At 36.7% G+C, this 13,846-nt stretch overlaps 1 protein-coding gene across 2 annotated transcripts in view; it reads left to right on the forward strand.

Moving 5' to 3' along the window:
* The window catches only part of LOC126188126 (saccharopine dehydrogenase-like oxidoreductase), a 68,124-nt gene that overhangs the window by 13,387 nt on the left and 40,891 nt on the right, over window positions 1-13,846 (forward strand). For both annotated transcript variants that reach the window (XM_049929603.1, XM_049929604.1), the window contains exons 2-4: window positions 4,999-5,178; window positions 10,181-10,368; window positions 12,647-12,776. In XM_049929603.1, coding sequence (XP_049785560.1) covers window positions 4,999-5,178; window positions 10,181-10,368; window positions 12,647-12,776 — 498 coding nt within the window. The remainder of the gene's footprint in view (window positions 1-4,998; window positions 5,179-10,180; window positions 10,369-12,646; window positions 12,777-13,846) is intronic.

Here is a 13,846-nt window from a genome sequence, read left to right on the forward strand (position 1 = left end):
GGATCCAAACTTTTTATAAATGGAAGTACGGGGGGCGTTTGAAAAGTCCGTGCAAAAATAAAAACTACTTACGTGTTTGGGGTAAACCTTTATTATTTTTCGACGTAGTCTCCTTTCAGACTTATACACTTCGTTCAACGCTGTTTTAATTTGTTGATCCCTTCCGAATAATAGAAATTGTCCAAGTCTGAAAAATAGCTATTAGTTGCTGCAATCACCTCCTCATTTGACTAAAATCTTTGTCCCGCCAGCCATTTCTTCAAATTGGGTAACAAATAGTAGTTCGAGGGAGCCAAGTCTGGAGAATAGGGGGGATGTGAAACAAGTTGGAATCCTATTTCCATTAATTTTGCGACCACAACTGCTGAGGTGTGTGCTGGTGCATTGTCGCAATGGAAAAGGACATTTTTGCGGACCAATCGCCGGCATTTTTCTTGCAGCTCAGTTTTCAAATGGTCCAGTAACGATGAATAATATTCACCTGTAATAGTTTTCGACTTTTCCGGATAGTCGATAAGGATTATCCCTTGCGAATCCCAAAAAGACAGTTGCCATAGTCTTTTTTGGTGCAGATTCTCCCTTGGTAACCCGTTGTTTAGATTGTTATTTGGTCTCAGGAGTATGGTAATGTATACATGTTTATCCACAGTGACGAAACAATATTTTAAGTTCTGCTGATTCTTCCTAAATAGCTGCAAACCATCCTTGCAACACTTCACACAATTCAGTTTTTGGTCAAGCGTGAGCAATCGCAGAACCCCTCTTCCAGATAGCTTTCTCATGTCGAAATATTTATGCAAAATATTATGTACCCATTCATTCGAGATGCTCACAGCACTAGCAATATTACGCACCTTAACTCTTCTGTCATCCATCACCGTATCATGGATTTTATCAATGATTTCTGCAGTCATAACCTCCACATGGCGTCCAGATCGTTCAGCATCACTTGTATCCATATGGCCACTCCGAAAATTTTGAAACAACTTATAAACTGTTCTAATTGAAAGTGTAGAGTCACTGTAATGTTTATCAAGCTTATTTTTAGTCTCCTGAAGTGTTTTGCCTTTCATAAAGTAATGTTTAATCACCACATGAAAGTCTTTTTCATCCATTTTTTTCACAATCACTCAACTTCCTTGATTCACATGGATGCCAAACACAAAGAAAGAGACCATGGCTGAAACTTGGTGTGCATTCTTTCTAAAGATGCTACTAACTAAACATGACCTCGATACGCGCTGGTGGTGCCATCTCTCGGACTTTGCACCGACTTTTCAAACGCTCCTCATAAAACAACTTTCAAAATGGCTCTGAGCACTATGGCACTTAACATCTGTGGTCATCAGTCCCGTAGAACTTAGAACTACTTAAACCTAACTAACCTAAGGACATCAGACACTTCCATGCCCGAGGCAGGTTTCGAACCTGCGACCGTAGGGGTCACGCGGTTCCAGACTGAAGCGCCTAGAACCGCACAGCCACACCGGCTGACAAAACAACTTTCATGAGAACACAAGCAAATAGGGCAGTCAAAGCAGATGATCTAGATATCAAGCTTTGGGGATTCAGGTATTTCAGAAATTTGTTGCAAAAAGTCTCTGGGATTGATGGACAGTTTCATGACAAGGACGATTCATACTGATAAAATGTGCTCAAAAATTAGCACAAATATATTTCTCATGAGAAAAATGTCGCACACTGTTGATCAAGATGCTTTACTAAAAATTTATTGTGGACTAATTTATCTGCATATCTCATACTCTATATCTGTGTTGGGCAATGCAGATGATATACACACAGGTACACTACTTAAACTGCAAAAGAAAGTTATTAGGTGTATCAGAAACCTTTCGCCGCACAAGGTGTAAAGAAAAAGTACCACATGTATACAGACAGACTTAAGGCAAATGACAAAGAATCTAAAATAGCTGGATGTATATTTTATAACAAACTTCCAAGTAGTATAAAGAACTTAAAAACACTATCTGCTTTCAAACAAAAACCAAGGTGTCACCTGGTCCCAGCGTGTTGTTACAGTGTAAAGGGGTTCTTAGATAAAAGTATAATGTGTAAAGTTCTTACAAGCTATTATACAAAATTATTAAATATGAGATTCTTCTGCAAATGTTGTGTAAATAATGCAAGGACGTTTTGCTGAGCACTGTATCTACGCACAATTGTATATACCTTTCTTAACTCTGATACTACACTGTGTAGGTATGTTTGTAATCTTATTTATATTGTATAAACTCTAAATTTCTTGTACAAATACATGAAGACTAGGGTATACCTTTTTTATATACATACCAAATACTTTGTTACACATCCATGCATGTCATTACATATTCAATATCAAAATCAAAAGTGATCAAAGGATAGATGAATGAATGAATGAATGAATGAATGAATGAATAAATTGTAAACATTATACATTGGTTTATTATAACATCAATTTCATAAAACCTCAGTTTAACCAGGATAATATTTTGATTTATGCAGTCAAGTGCTGTAGATAGGTCACAGCAAATACCAACTGATCTATTTTGTTATTTGGTGAATGAATGTGAAAATGGAATTCCCAGGTGCAATTCTTATGAAATCCAAACTGTGATTTACTGAGGATCTTATTGTTGTGCAGTTAAGATGTGTTCTGGAATACATGACCTCAAAAATTTTGAAAAATGTCATATGGAAATGAGTCAGTAGTTATTGAGATTTCTCCTACCACCTTTCTTATAGAAGGGTTTAACAATGGGATATTTCAATCTCTCTGAAAAAGTATGCTGAATTAGTGCTGCATTACATATTCCAGAAAAGAAAGTGCTTATTATATGGAAACAAGTGTTCAGTGCTCTGTTGGAAACTCCATTAAATCCAAATGAGCTCTTATTTTTGAGAGAAAACATAATTTTGTTAATTTTCGAAGTGTGTGTGTGTGTGTGTGTGTGTGTGTGTGTGTGTGTGTGTGTGTGTGTGTGTGTGTGTGTGTGTGTGTGTGTGTCACCCCACAAATTTTCTCCTGAACTGTCTGCCCCCATATTTTCTGCTATATTTGAGAAATAATTAAGTGTAACTACTGCAAGATCTTTACTTGTTCTTGCCAACAGATAAAATTCCCTTTTCTGTTCACAAGTTCCATAGCTTTTTTACATAGCTGTTTGTCATTTCCAAGTAGTATATGTGGAAAGCTATTTTCAAATAGTATTATGAATTTATCATGGAAAAGATTAAATTTAATGTCAGAATTTGGTCCATTAGCTATGAATTTCATACCAGATAATTTATTGTAATCTATTCTTAAAAACATTTGTGCTGGAGTCATTAATTATTCTTATGTTTCCACTGAGGAATATCTATAGTTTGTTATCTCAACAGTGCAACATGGTCAGCAAGAGCATTTGTTATTGGGTGTGCAGCTATTTTCTTGTTTTGAGCTTCATCAGAGAAAATATTATCAATTATAATTTCCAACCATCTTTCTCCACCAATGTTGGAAAGTTAATTAATGAGATCAAATTGTAGTATCCAAATAAGGTATCCAGATCATTTTCCCTATTAGAATCCTTTAGAAAATATAGAGCGAAATCAGTGTGAACTGTTAGACACTTGCTGCTGTCTGACAGCTTGCATAGTGGGGAATCCATATTCCTCATCAATATTGTAGTTCAAAGTTTCCTAGTGGGGGTCTATAATATATAGTTACAATTAAAAGTTAACTAATTTTCAGTATTAATCCACAAGCATACACTTATATGTGCTGACCAGTACAAAATCTACTTGTCTCAGTATTTTTGAACCTGTGTTCTGGCTTGATATGTGTGACAAATCTTCCTCTTCCCATGTTAGTTTTACCTGAATAAGACACTAGGTCATAATCTTTCGCATTTAACCTTGTATTTATGCGGTGCTTAAACAGGCATGGGATGTCTATCTACTCAGAGCCCACTGAATTTTCCAAACAGGCAGAAGCTCTTCTCCCTTATTATTCAATCCTCTAATATTCTGATGAAGTAAGCTAACCTTACTTTTGTGTGTATTCCTTGTGGGACTCTTCTGTTCTAACTTATTTCACAAGAGGGTGCCTGATTCCTGACTCAAACCTTAAAAAGAAATAAAAGTTACCCCTCTGTCACCATCAGCCACAGGTATATCTGACTTTGTATTGCTCCCCTCCACCCCACCTCACCCCGTCTCGTGCATTTTCTATAAGAAGTTCAGCTAACGCATCTTTCCCTCTATTATTCAAGTGTGTACCATGTCCATTATATGCCCATCTCAGGTTGTAGCCAACAGCACTGCACTTGAGAAATTTCAGTCAGTAGGAGCTTGCTCAGCTCTGTGGTCACAAGGCTCACAGCAGTGTTAACACAGCACTGATCATGATGATGTAGGACTACCACAAGACTCAAAACTTGTGTGTGAAGCTTCTGCTCCTATTCCATCCAGGTTACCTGTAATGCTGTTGTTGACAAGAAATTGATAGTGTGTTACAGTATATTAACTGCTGTACGTGGGAGCCAGGCTAGCCATTTAAATCGCAACAGTACCCAAAAATAGTTCCCAATTGAAATATCATCAATGGATAATCGTACAACTTGTTAATTTTACAATAAGTATGCTGTGTAGAACAATTATATAGGCAATATGCGCCGGACCAAGACTTGAACTTGGGACCTTTGCCTTTTGCGGGCAAGTGCTGTACTAACTGAGCTACCCAAGCACGACTCGTGCCCCGTCCTCACAGCTTCACTTCTACCAATACCTCAGCTGTGAGGACTGGGTGTGAGTCGTGCTTGGGTAGCTCAGTTGGTAGAGCACTTGCCCGTGAAAGGCAAAGGTCTCGAGTTCGAGTCTCTGTCCGGCACACAGTTTTAATCTACCAGGAAGTTTCATATCAGCGCACAGTCTACTGCAGAGTGAAAAATCTCATTCCAATTATATAGGCATTTTTTAAAACAACTATTAGTTTTCTAATGTGGTAATGAAACTTTTTAGGAATGTCTACAGAAGACAGAAGACTAGACCTGGTTGTATTTGGTGCCAGTGGATTTACGGGAAAATATGCTGCTGAGGAAGCTTTCAGATTATCAAAAGACAAGAATTTTACATGGGGAGTTGCTGGAAGGAGTGCGACAAAACTACAGCAAGTTTTAAAAGATATCAGTAAAAAGACAGGTAAATGTATTTTGTTAACTTATTGTGACATTTCCTCTTGTTGCTGGTGTATTAATTCTGCCTTATGATTTATACATACAAAAGCACAAACACTTCTGCATCTTTTCCTTTATTATCTATTGAAAGTATCTTTTACCTTAAGTTGCAGAATTCAGTAGTTAATAACTTATATTTTTAGGCCTTCAGTTGTCAGAAATATATGCTTACTAAATAGCATTTAGTGTAATTGTTTTCAATTGTTTTTAAAGTAAATTAACATTCACAATTGGTGACATTCCCCAGCAGAATGAAAGATGTATTGGGAAACTGTAATTGTCAAATACTAATAAAATTTGTTTTGGAAAATTATCATAGAGATAACGATTTTTAAGGTTGTGTAACTGTATGTGCATGTCTTAAATCTGAGTATGAGTTGTATCATCATATAAAGTGTAAACCTAATAGTCCATAATGTTTCTTCAATAGTAGCAGGTACAGTACAGGTAGAATGTGATATGTCTTTACGTGAGAATGCTTTACTATTGTTGTTCAGATATATTGGGGGTGGGGGGGGGGGGGGGGGGGGGGGAGGGGAGAAAGCTGTTCTATGGTGCTCATGTATTTAAATCCCACTGCTTGAGAATGAAACATCCCACTTTTAATTTGCTGCAAGGAACAGTTGTGAGAGAGGAGGCTATGCGTTGCTTTTTACTACTTTGCTGTCCCATTTGCTGTGTGTGAATGAGCATTTATTTAGTGGGGGTTACTCACCTGTAAGTATGTAATTATCTCATCTATGTATAGATTGTATTGACAGCTGCTGCTGTACTGCATACCAGAGCCCTCCTCGCCACCAACAAAAATGGCAATGATGAAAATAACGTAGACATGTCTGATTTGTTACATTTGTGGTAAATGTGCTGCATTAATAACCAGCCACATAGCCCTCCTGCCAGTATCATCTATCAGTGAGCTGTTTTATTTGAATTATAACTTTATCATTTGTCACCCAACAGAAAATTTATAGATTACAGGTCTAACAGTAACACATTGCAATGATCCTAGTAGAACAAATGGAAAGATGTTCAGCTGTGGATTTAAGCACTTGGTGGGGAGCAGGTAGTTCTTGGAATAATGATCCATGTAAGTGAAGGCTTGTTTATTCACTTGAGTTACTTGTTTTGCATGTTCTCAGTGGGGCCTCATTTCAAATAAAAGTTCAGTTTTCATAAACAGTGGTCTGAATGCCACTTAAGTTGTTAGCCAGAGTACTGCTGGAGGTAGAATGCCTTGAAGAGGAGACTAAATTGTTACTGCTTGTTTTAATGGCATGGCAAAATTAGCAACTTCCATTCTGTTGCTAACAGTGTGGGCTGGGGCAGTAGTATGGTTGTGAAGGAGACTAAAGAGATGTAAGTGAAATAAAAAGGCACTTGTGTGTACTTTCGGCTATGAAGACTTTACTGTCTGAACCCATTCAGAAAGTAGTTACAGTAGACTTGAAGATGTCCATTAGCCAAATGAACATAATTGCTATATGAGCACTGTAGAAAGGATAAGCTGTTGAAAAGTGCCAAAGAAGAAATGTTAGTGATACTGGATTTGGAAATTGGAGTGATAAACTCAATTGGCTGGTTACGGGTTGCTTTTCCCTTCTACATTTGGAAGAGGTGGTGGCGGGCACATAGATACAGTAGATGAAATTGTTCAAAAATGAAACATATTCGGTATATATCTTTGTCAATTACATATTTTTCTTACTGCCTTTAGTCTTCTTCAAATAAATTACCTCCTTATAAAGATCTGTTCTTCCTCTGCAAAGACCAGTATATTAAAAAAAAAAACTGTAAAGATGGGCCAGTAATTGGCCAGAACCACTTTATCTAATGAAGTGTGAATAACCCCAGAGTAAAATGTTTGGAGCATCTGTCACAAAATAATAATGGACACAAGTTCTCAGAACAAAATATGAATCACTTCTTAAGAGCACAGTAGTCACTGTTGGAGCGATGTAGATGATGTGGAACTGGTACCAAGCAGCCATGTGATCTGTCCACCACTTACATAAAACGTAGCTATGAAATGGCATGTATGTGCCGGTTAGTTGTATAGAATTGGCTCAGTGAGTGGGTCAATGTGGAGATGTAAGAATGGCTGAGAGGAGATATCATATTCGGATGTGCCCATAGCCAAAGCATGAATGAAATTGTCTGATTTATTGGTCTGTTAACATGGCCTGTCCCAGTTGTTCAAAAGGAATGGTGTACCAATCGCAGCCATGTAACATGGCCTAAGAACACTGGTCGAGAGAGAGAGAGAGAGAGAGAGAGAGAGAGAGAGAGAGAGAGAGAGAGATGAGAGAGAGAGAGAGAGAGAAATTGTAACTCGTTGTGAGATTTCATGATTTGTCAATGACAGTTCATTTCACATCAAACAATTATTGCTATTGTCAGTGAATGCAGGTCCATCTTAACCTGTTCCTAAGGAAACATTGTGAAGGCGAACTGCATGCAATCAACATTTAGAGTTGGCTGCGTTGCAAAAGGCCATTTCTCACTGTGTCACATAAAGCTGCACATCTTTAATAGGGTGAGCAATAAAGAAACAGGACAGTAACTGACTGAAGGCATGTAGCGTGGTCCAGTAAGTCGTGATTGTGTGTCTCTTCAAATGCTGCAAAGAGTTGAGTGCATGGATGGCTCAGTAAGGCATTTAACCTGCTGTGTGTGGGGTGGGTAATTCAGGCCAGATTTGGTGCTATGATGTCTGGATCTTCGGCGTACCGTGACTTGGGCCTTCTTGTTCAGGTTACTGTGAACACGAATCGGGATATTCACTTCATCATGTTTGGTGACTAGCTATTACCCATTCTTCTGTCTTTGTGGCGAGTATGCTGTGGACACATCCATCTTCAGAGATGACAGCCCTCTTCACTGGTTTCCATGTGTATGTTCATGGTGAGGTGAACTTGGGTACTCTATTGCCTTTTGAGTGGCTTGCCAAGTCACCTGATCTTAATCCTATGTCTGTTTGAACAGTGTATGAAATGTTGCAATCAACATCTCTGCAATTTGGTAGCTGTATTGTGTCTAATCATAAAGTGGCTTCAGCTGGATATAGCATACCTTAAGAAACTTGTGGACACTCTTTCTCACTGAATCTAGGTTGTTATTGAGGCTGCAGATGGTTACATGGTGGTGGTGGTGGTGGTGGTGGTGGTGGCGGTGGGGGGGGGGGGGGGGCAGGCTAATAGTATGTGTGTTGTTTTTATAACAGTGTTAGTAATACTGGATTTGGAAATCGCAATGATAGACTCAATTGGCTGGTTATGGGTCGCTTTTCCCTTCTACATTTGAAGTGATGGTGGCAGATGCATAGGTTAAAAAGAATCATTGGTAACTACTTACAGGCTCCTGTGAGCCATCTGAGTGCACTCCTGACATCAACTATTTCAGTCAGATTCAGAGACCTCTTTACCCAGGCAATTAATTGAGCTGTTGTCTGTTAGAAAGTCATCTACCCCAGCAGAACAATCAGGTTGGACATAGTCCAGGAAGAAGATACTGTCATATTAATTCATGATATTGTGGACTCCAGTGAATCACCCAGCTCCTGCACTGTAGCAAATGGCACCTCAAAACAAGTCTTCAGAATGGCACTTTGTGATGAGTAATTTTGAAACTGTGTACCATGTCCCATCTTACACCAAAGTATGCAATGATTTTACCAAGCAAAACAAAGCTCAAATGGTGTCTTTATGACATATTCTAAACTTTACTGAGATGATATGGGTGTGATAAATTGTGTTTTAATATCTTTGGATTGCAAACATATTTGCTGCAAAGGAGTAGCCTTGTTCTTTACAGCTGTAGTAGGCTTTTGAAAAAAATTGACACTAATTTTCAGTGATTGTTTAATTTTTCTATTTCCATATTCAGGTGTACTTAATTTTTGGGTCACTTATGTGAAAGCCGTTTAAGGACTTTGTTTCCTGATGATATCAGTACAATATTAAATTTCAGATTACTAGCCTTGTCACAGTAAAGGTAGTAGATTTGCGGAGGATGTAGACATAAAGATTCATTATTTTTAACAGGATATTGACCTCTTGTCAACCGTATTTACATATTTTGCATGACATGCATTTGACAAGTATGTAAAACCAAATTTACATATTTTGCATCACATGCGTATTATAAGTATGTAAATACAGTTGACGAGAGATCAATATCCTCTTAATGTTAAGGAATATGCATTGACACTCTTCAATGGCTGTTACCTGACAAAGGCATAATAGCCTAAATTACAATCATAAATAAATAAATTTAATAGCATTCCAGCCAGAACAGATTGTCATTTCTAAAATATAGAAATAGCACACTTTTTATTCCTTAGTTTGTTGCAAAGCATTGTTATGGGCCTCAGATTTGTATTTTACTCAGAGAGGAAATTGCAGTAGCTTTCAGCTAGCAATTTGCTTGGAACACAGACAGTAACTGACAGGATCAAGCAATATCGGAACCCAGTGTAATCACAATGAAGAACTGCAAACATTTGTTGGGATAATGTAATTATTTGTGTCTGCCCGTTCTTCACTGTAATTGCACCCACCTTTCATTTTGTTAGTCTTTCTTTTTTCTGACTCATCAGAGGTTTTATATATATATATATATATATATATGTATAAATCTGCTAAAGAAGAAACTAGTTCTAGAACCACTAAACAAGTTACAACTAATGATTTAGTGTCATATTAAGATATGCTTACAGTTCTGGGATGAGATGAGTTTTATATACTAACCTGGTCATTATTACTTTGTTATTTTATTGTTTCAATACATTACTCCATGTAGATGATGGGACATGTTATTTAGGAAAGATATATCATTATTGAATCATAAAGAAGTGAGAAAGATGAAGTTCCAAACATTGTGTTTGTTTCTGTAAATTAGATTTAGTAATTTTGCACTTTTCTGTTTTTGCCAAATGTCACTATCACACATGTTAATAATTGTTACTGTAGATGCAGACTTGTCAGAAGTCCCAGTCATAGAAGCAGATGTGAAGGATTTTGAGTCTCTGCTTCGTCTAGCCTCGAGAGCTCATGTGATCGTTAACTGTGTGGGCCCTTACAGATTTTATGGTGAACCAGTTGTGAAAGCTTGTATTGAAAGTGGAGCACATCAGGTTGATGTTACTGGTGAACCTCAGGCAAGTAAAATATTTCCATGAAATGGAACTTCTTATCAGATATCTATAGGATAGGTTATCGGATAGAATAGGCATTAAGCTGGAAACCACTCTACAGTGAAGGCCAGTGACTAGCTGAGATATTCTCCCAAAACTCCAACCTATGCAGACTTAATATTTGTATTCCATTCACGTTTTTTTTTTTTTTTTTTTACCAACTTCTTAAAAGTCTTACAACAGGGATTTAAAAGTGAAGAACTATGCAGTGGATATTTGTACATATTACACATTTACTGTGGCCCTTAGTACTCTTCTGTGCATTGTATTCTGTTGCTTACATTTCAGTGGTTCGTTCAAGTCTTATGGTATTTATCTGGTTATAAGATGAGGTTTTTCCTAAACTTGTCACTCAAAAATACAGGGTTGTCTTACATTCATAGCTTAAAACTTTTGCTGCTGAGGTCAAAATTTTTACATTGCTTAAGAGTATGTAGGGGTCATCTTACATTTGCAAATGAAGTTCTGGCTGCTGATGTCATGTACAGATTTATTTTGAAAAATTCAGAAGGGCAAGGGTCGGCAGATTTGCGCTCAAACAGGCTCAAGATTTCAAGATACACCTGATCACTCTATACAGAATCAATGTTACTCGAACAGTCACATGACATTTGACTTACATGGTGCTAGTGCAAGGAATATATGAGAAACTATGAACTAGCTACTACAACAAACTATTGCTCTGCTTACAATTTGACAATTTTGTGAAACACAGGAGGGAATAGAATTTAGTGCTATTGTATTAAAGAGTCTTGTTGTATGTGAACAGGTTTGCAACAAAAGGCCTCATACTAAGAGATTGTATTGATGTATCAAAGTGATGTGCAAATGAGAAATTAAGTCACTGTTAATTTGGGATAAAACATTACCAGCTTTCAATCATCTTTAGAATATGATGGTCATATTAAGATAAAATAAGAAGGAAAATTGATCCAGAATGAAATGTATAACAAATGAAATAAATTATATTACAATGACTCATTGTTGTCATGAGAATAATTACAGCGGCAAGACCCATAATAGAGATACTACCATAAGGCATCACAAGATGAGAATAAGTTCAAAAATTGGGCTGTATCATGATCGTGAGCTGTTCTTTATGTATTAGTTGCTGTTATTACATACGACTTGCACCCTAGAAGATATTGCAGTCCCTCTCTCGCACTTGCTCAAGCACAGCACTATGGAAGGGTTGCAAGGGGAACAGTGATACCAGCTTGACCAAAATCTGGATGAGTATGGGGAGGGGAGTATGAGTGGGCAGCAAATTATGTCATGTTGCCAACCGTGGGAATCTATACAGTGTACTTCGGTTCTTTAGGAAAATCGACCATGTTAAAACTGCAGTTTGCTTGAATGGATTTATAGTCAACATTGAATTGACTTTAAAATCGGACAACAGTCTTCATTTCTGCACTAGACAGTAAAAGTCTAGATAGGAGCCAGTGGAATACTTAGCAGTTTCATGCTGCAATATCATCGACAGTCACTGTGATGTATGATGGGAACGAAAGGGTGTGTGTGGCCCTATGCAGCCAATGAGTGAGCAGCGGACAGACAATAAGTTTAGAAGTGAGATATATTGTCTTATCCTCACAGCAGCACAGAAGCGAAATATGATACATATTCAGACAAACAGCTGTGTTCTCACATGCCACAGTAACCACATCCTCAGAAATTGCTACATATTCAGAAAAGAGCGCCAAATATTTGCAACAACAAAGACATTAATTTCACAGCTGTGCTATTAGGATGATGATAATTAAAAACAGTGACGCCAAAGTTGGTAGGGTTAATAAGTGATAAATGTAGAAAAGAAGTCATCAAATTAATGTAAAGCATTTCTTATCATTTATTTTATTTCTCGCTGTATTGTCAAAATGTGGACAATCAATACATGGCCTAAATTTAGAGTAGGTGAAGTGTTAATTTTTTCATTAGATTCTTTGTCAGTAAAATGGTTTGCAATTTGGATTAGCCAAAATATGTTAAAAATAATTTTTTCTCAAGAAGCCTCTGAAAAAAAGGGGGGTTGTCTTATAATCAGGGCCTTCTTATACTTGGGTAAATACAGTATTTTTGAAATGTCCTTTCCCCAGGGGAAGTTTAGAAAGTTGTATACTTCTTTTCTGTACCTTAGGTATTCTTCTGTAGATAATCACATATTTGTAATTCTTTGAACTCTGTGTTCGACTGTTAAATATGGGAGTTTTAATGAAGTGTTTCTTTCTTTCTGAAACAGTATATGGAAAGAATGCAGCTAGACTACAACAAGTCTGCAGAAGAGAAAGGTGTTTACATTGTAAGTGCTTGTGGTTTTGATAGCATTCCAGCAGACATGGGTGTTGTATTTTTGCAAGATAAATTTGGAGGTATATACACAGTATATTTCTTATGGTCTAAAATGTAAAATTTTAATTCACATCCACTTTGCATTCTGTAGTGTTTGTTTGCCCATTTTATTTTTAATTTTTACTTCATAGCTTTCTAAATCAGGAACATTTACCATTTCATAAAATTGAAAATAATTGTTACACAGTACTTCAGACTTACTTTCTAATGTGGTAATCTGTTTGTATGTGGAACTAAAATGCTCCATTTGTAGATTTTTGGTGACAAACTCAAGCTGTAAATAAAATAACTGTTTATATTAAACATATTTAGAAGCCAATGATACCTGTCAGTTGTTTCAGATTATATTTTTATGTAGGTTATTAAGAATTTTTACATGATGTAAGTTGTTTGAAATAGATTAGGGTGAGATCACGGGATTCAAAAATGAAATCTTTTTCAATGTATTGTTTAATTCCTGGTGGGTGATTTTGTTATTCTTTGAGTCATTTGTTTGGTGGTGGATAGAAAAGACACACATCAAATTCCTCCCTCCCCCTAAAAAATATTCCCTCTTAAAAGTTTCATTTCCATTTTCTCAAATAATGTTAGTAAACTATTACAGGACCCCTAATCTTACTTTTGAGCCAATAAAAATAAAATAGTTTTCTTATTACATACTGAACTCATCCTTAAGAATTATTTTGTCATTATCATCTTGAAGGTAAAAATTAAATCACATAAAGTTTTTTTCACCACAAAGAGTGATTAACCGTATTTTGAAATGAGATTTCATGAAATGTAAAGTGTGGACTTCTTATTCAGAATGAAAGTAAAATAGAATGACTCCATTAGTCTGAAGAGGGTTTGATACACATCTGTAATGTAATTGTTGAATACTGCAATTACTGCTTATTGCTGTCACATTTCGTTATAATAAATAACTGCAATTTTAAGCAGTCCTCATTTTAAAGAAAATATGCACACAGGTATAAAGACAGTTGCTATTCCAAACTTCAAGCAAGTAGGAGCTGTGAAAGTGGCTGACCTGGAAGCAAACAGAAATAGTTTTAAAATAAATTTCTTTGTGCTTGTACTCCAATGGCTCCTG

The sequence above is a fragment of the Schistocerca cancellata genome, chromosome 5 (genome assembly GCF_023864275.1).
Source record: "Schistocerca cancellata isolate TAMUIC-IGC-003103 chromosome 5, iqSchCanc2.1, whole genome shotgun sequence".
In the NCBI taxonomy this organism is placed as follows: Eukaryota; Metazoa; Arthropoda; class Insecta; order Orthoptera; family Acrididae; genus Schistocerca; species Schistocerca cancellata.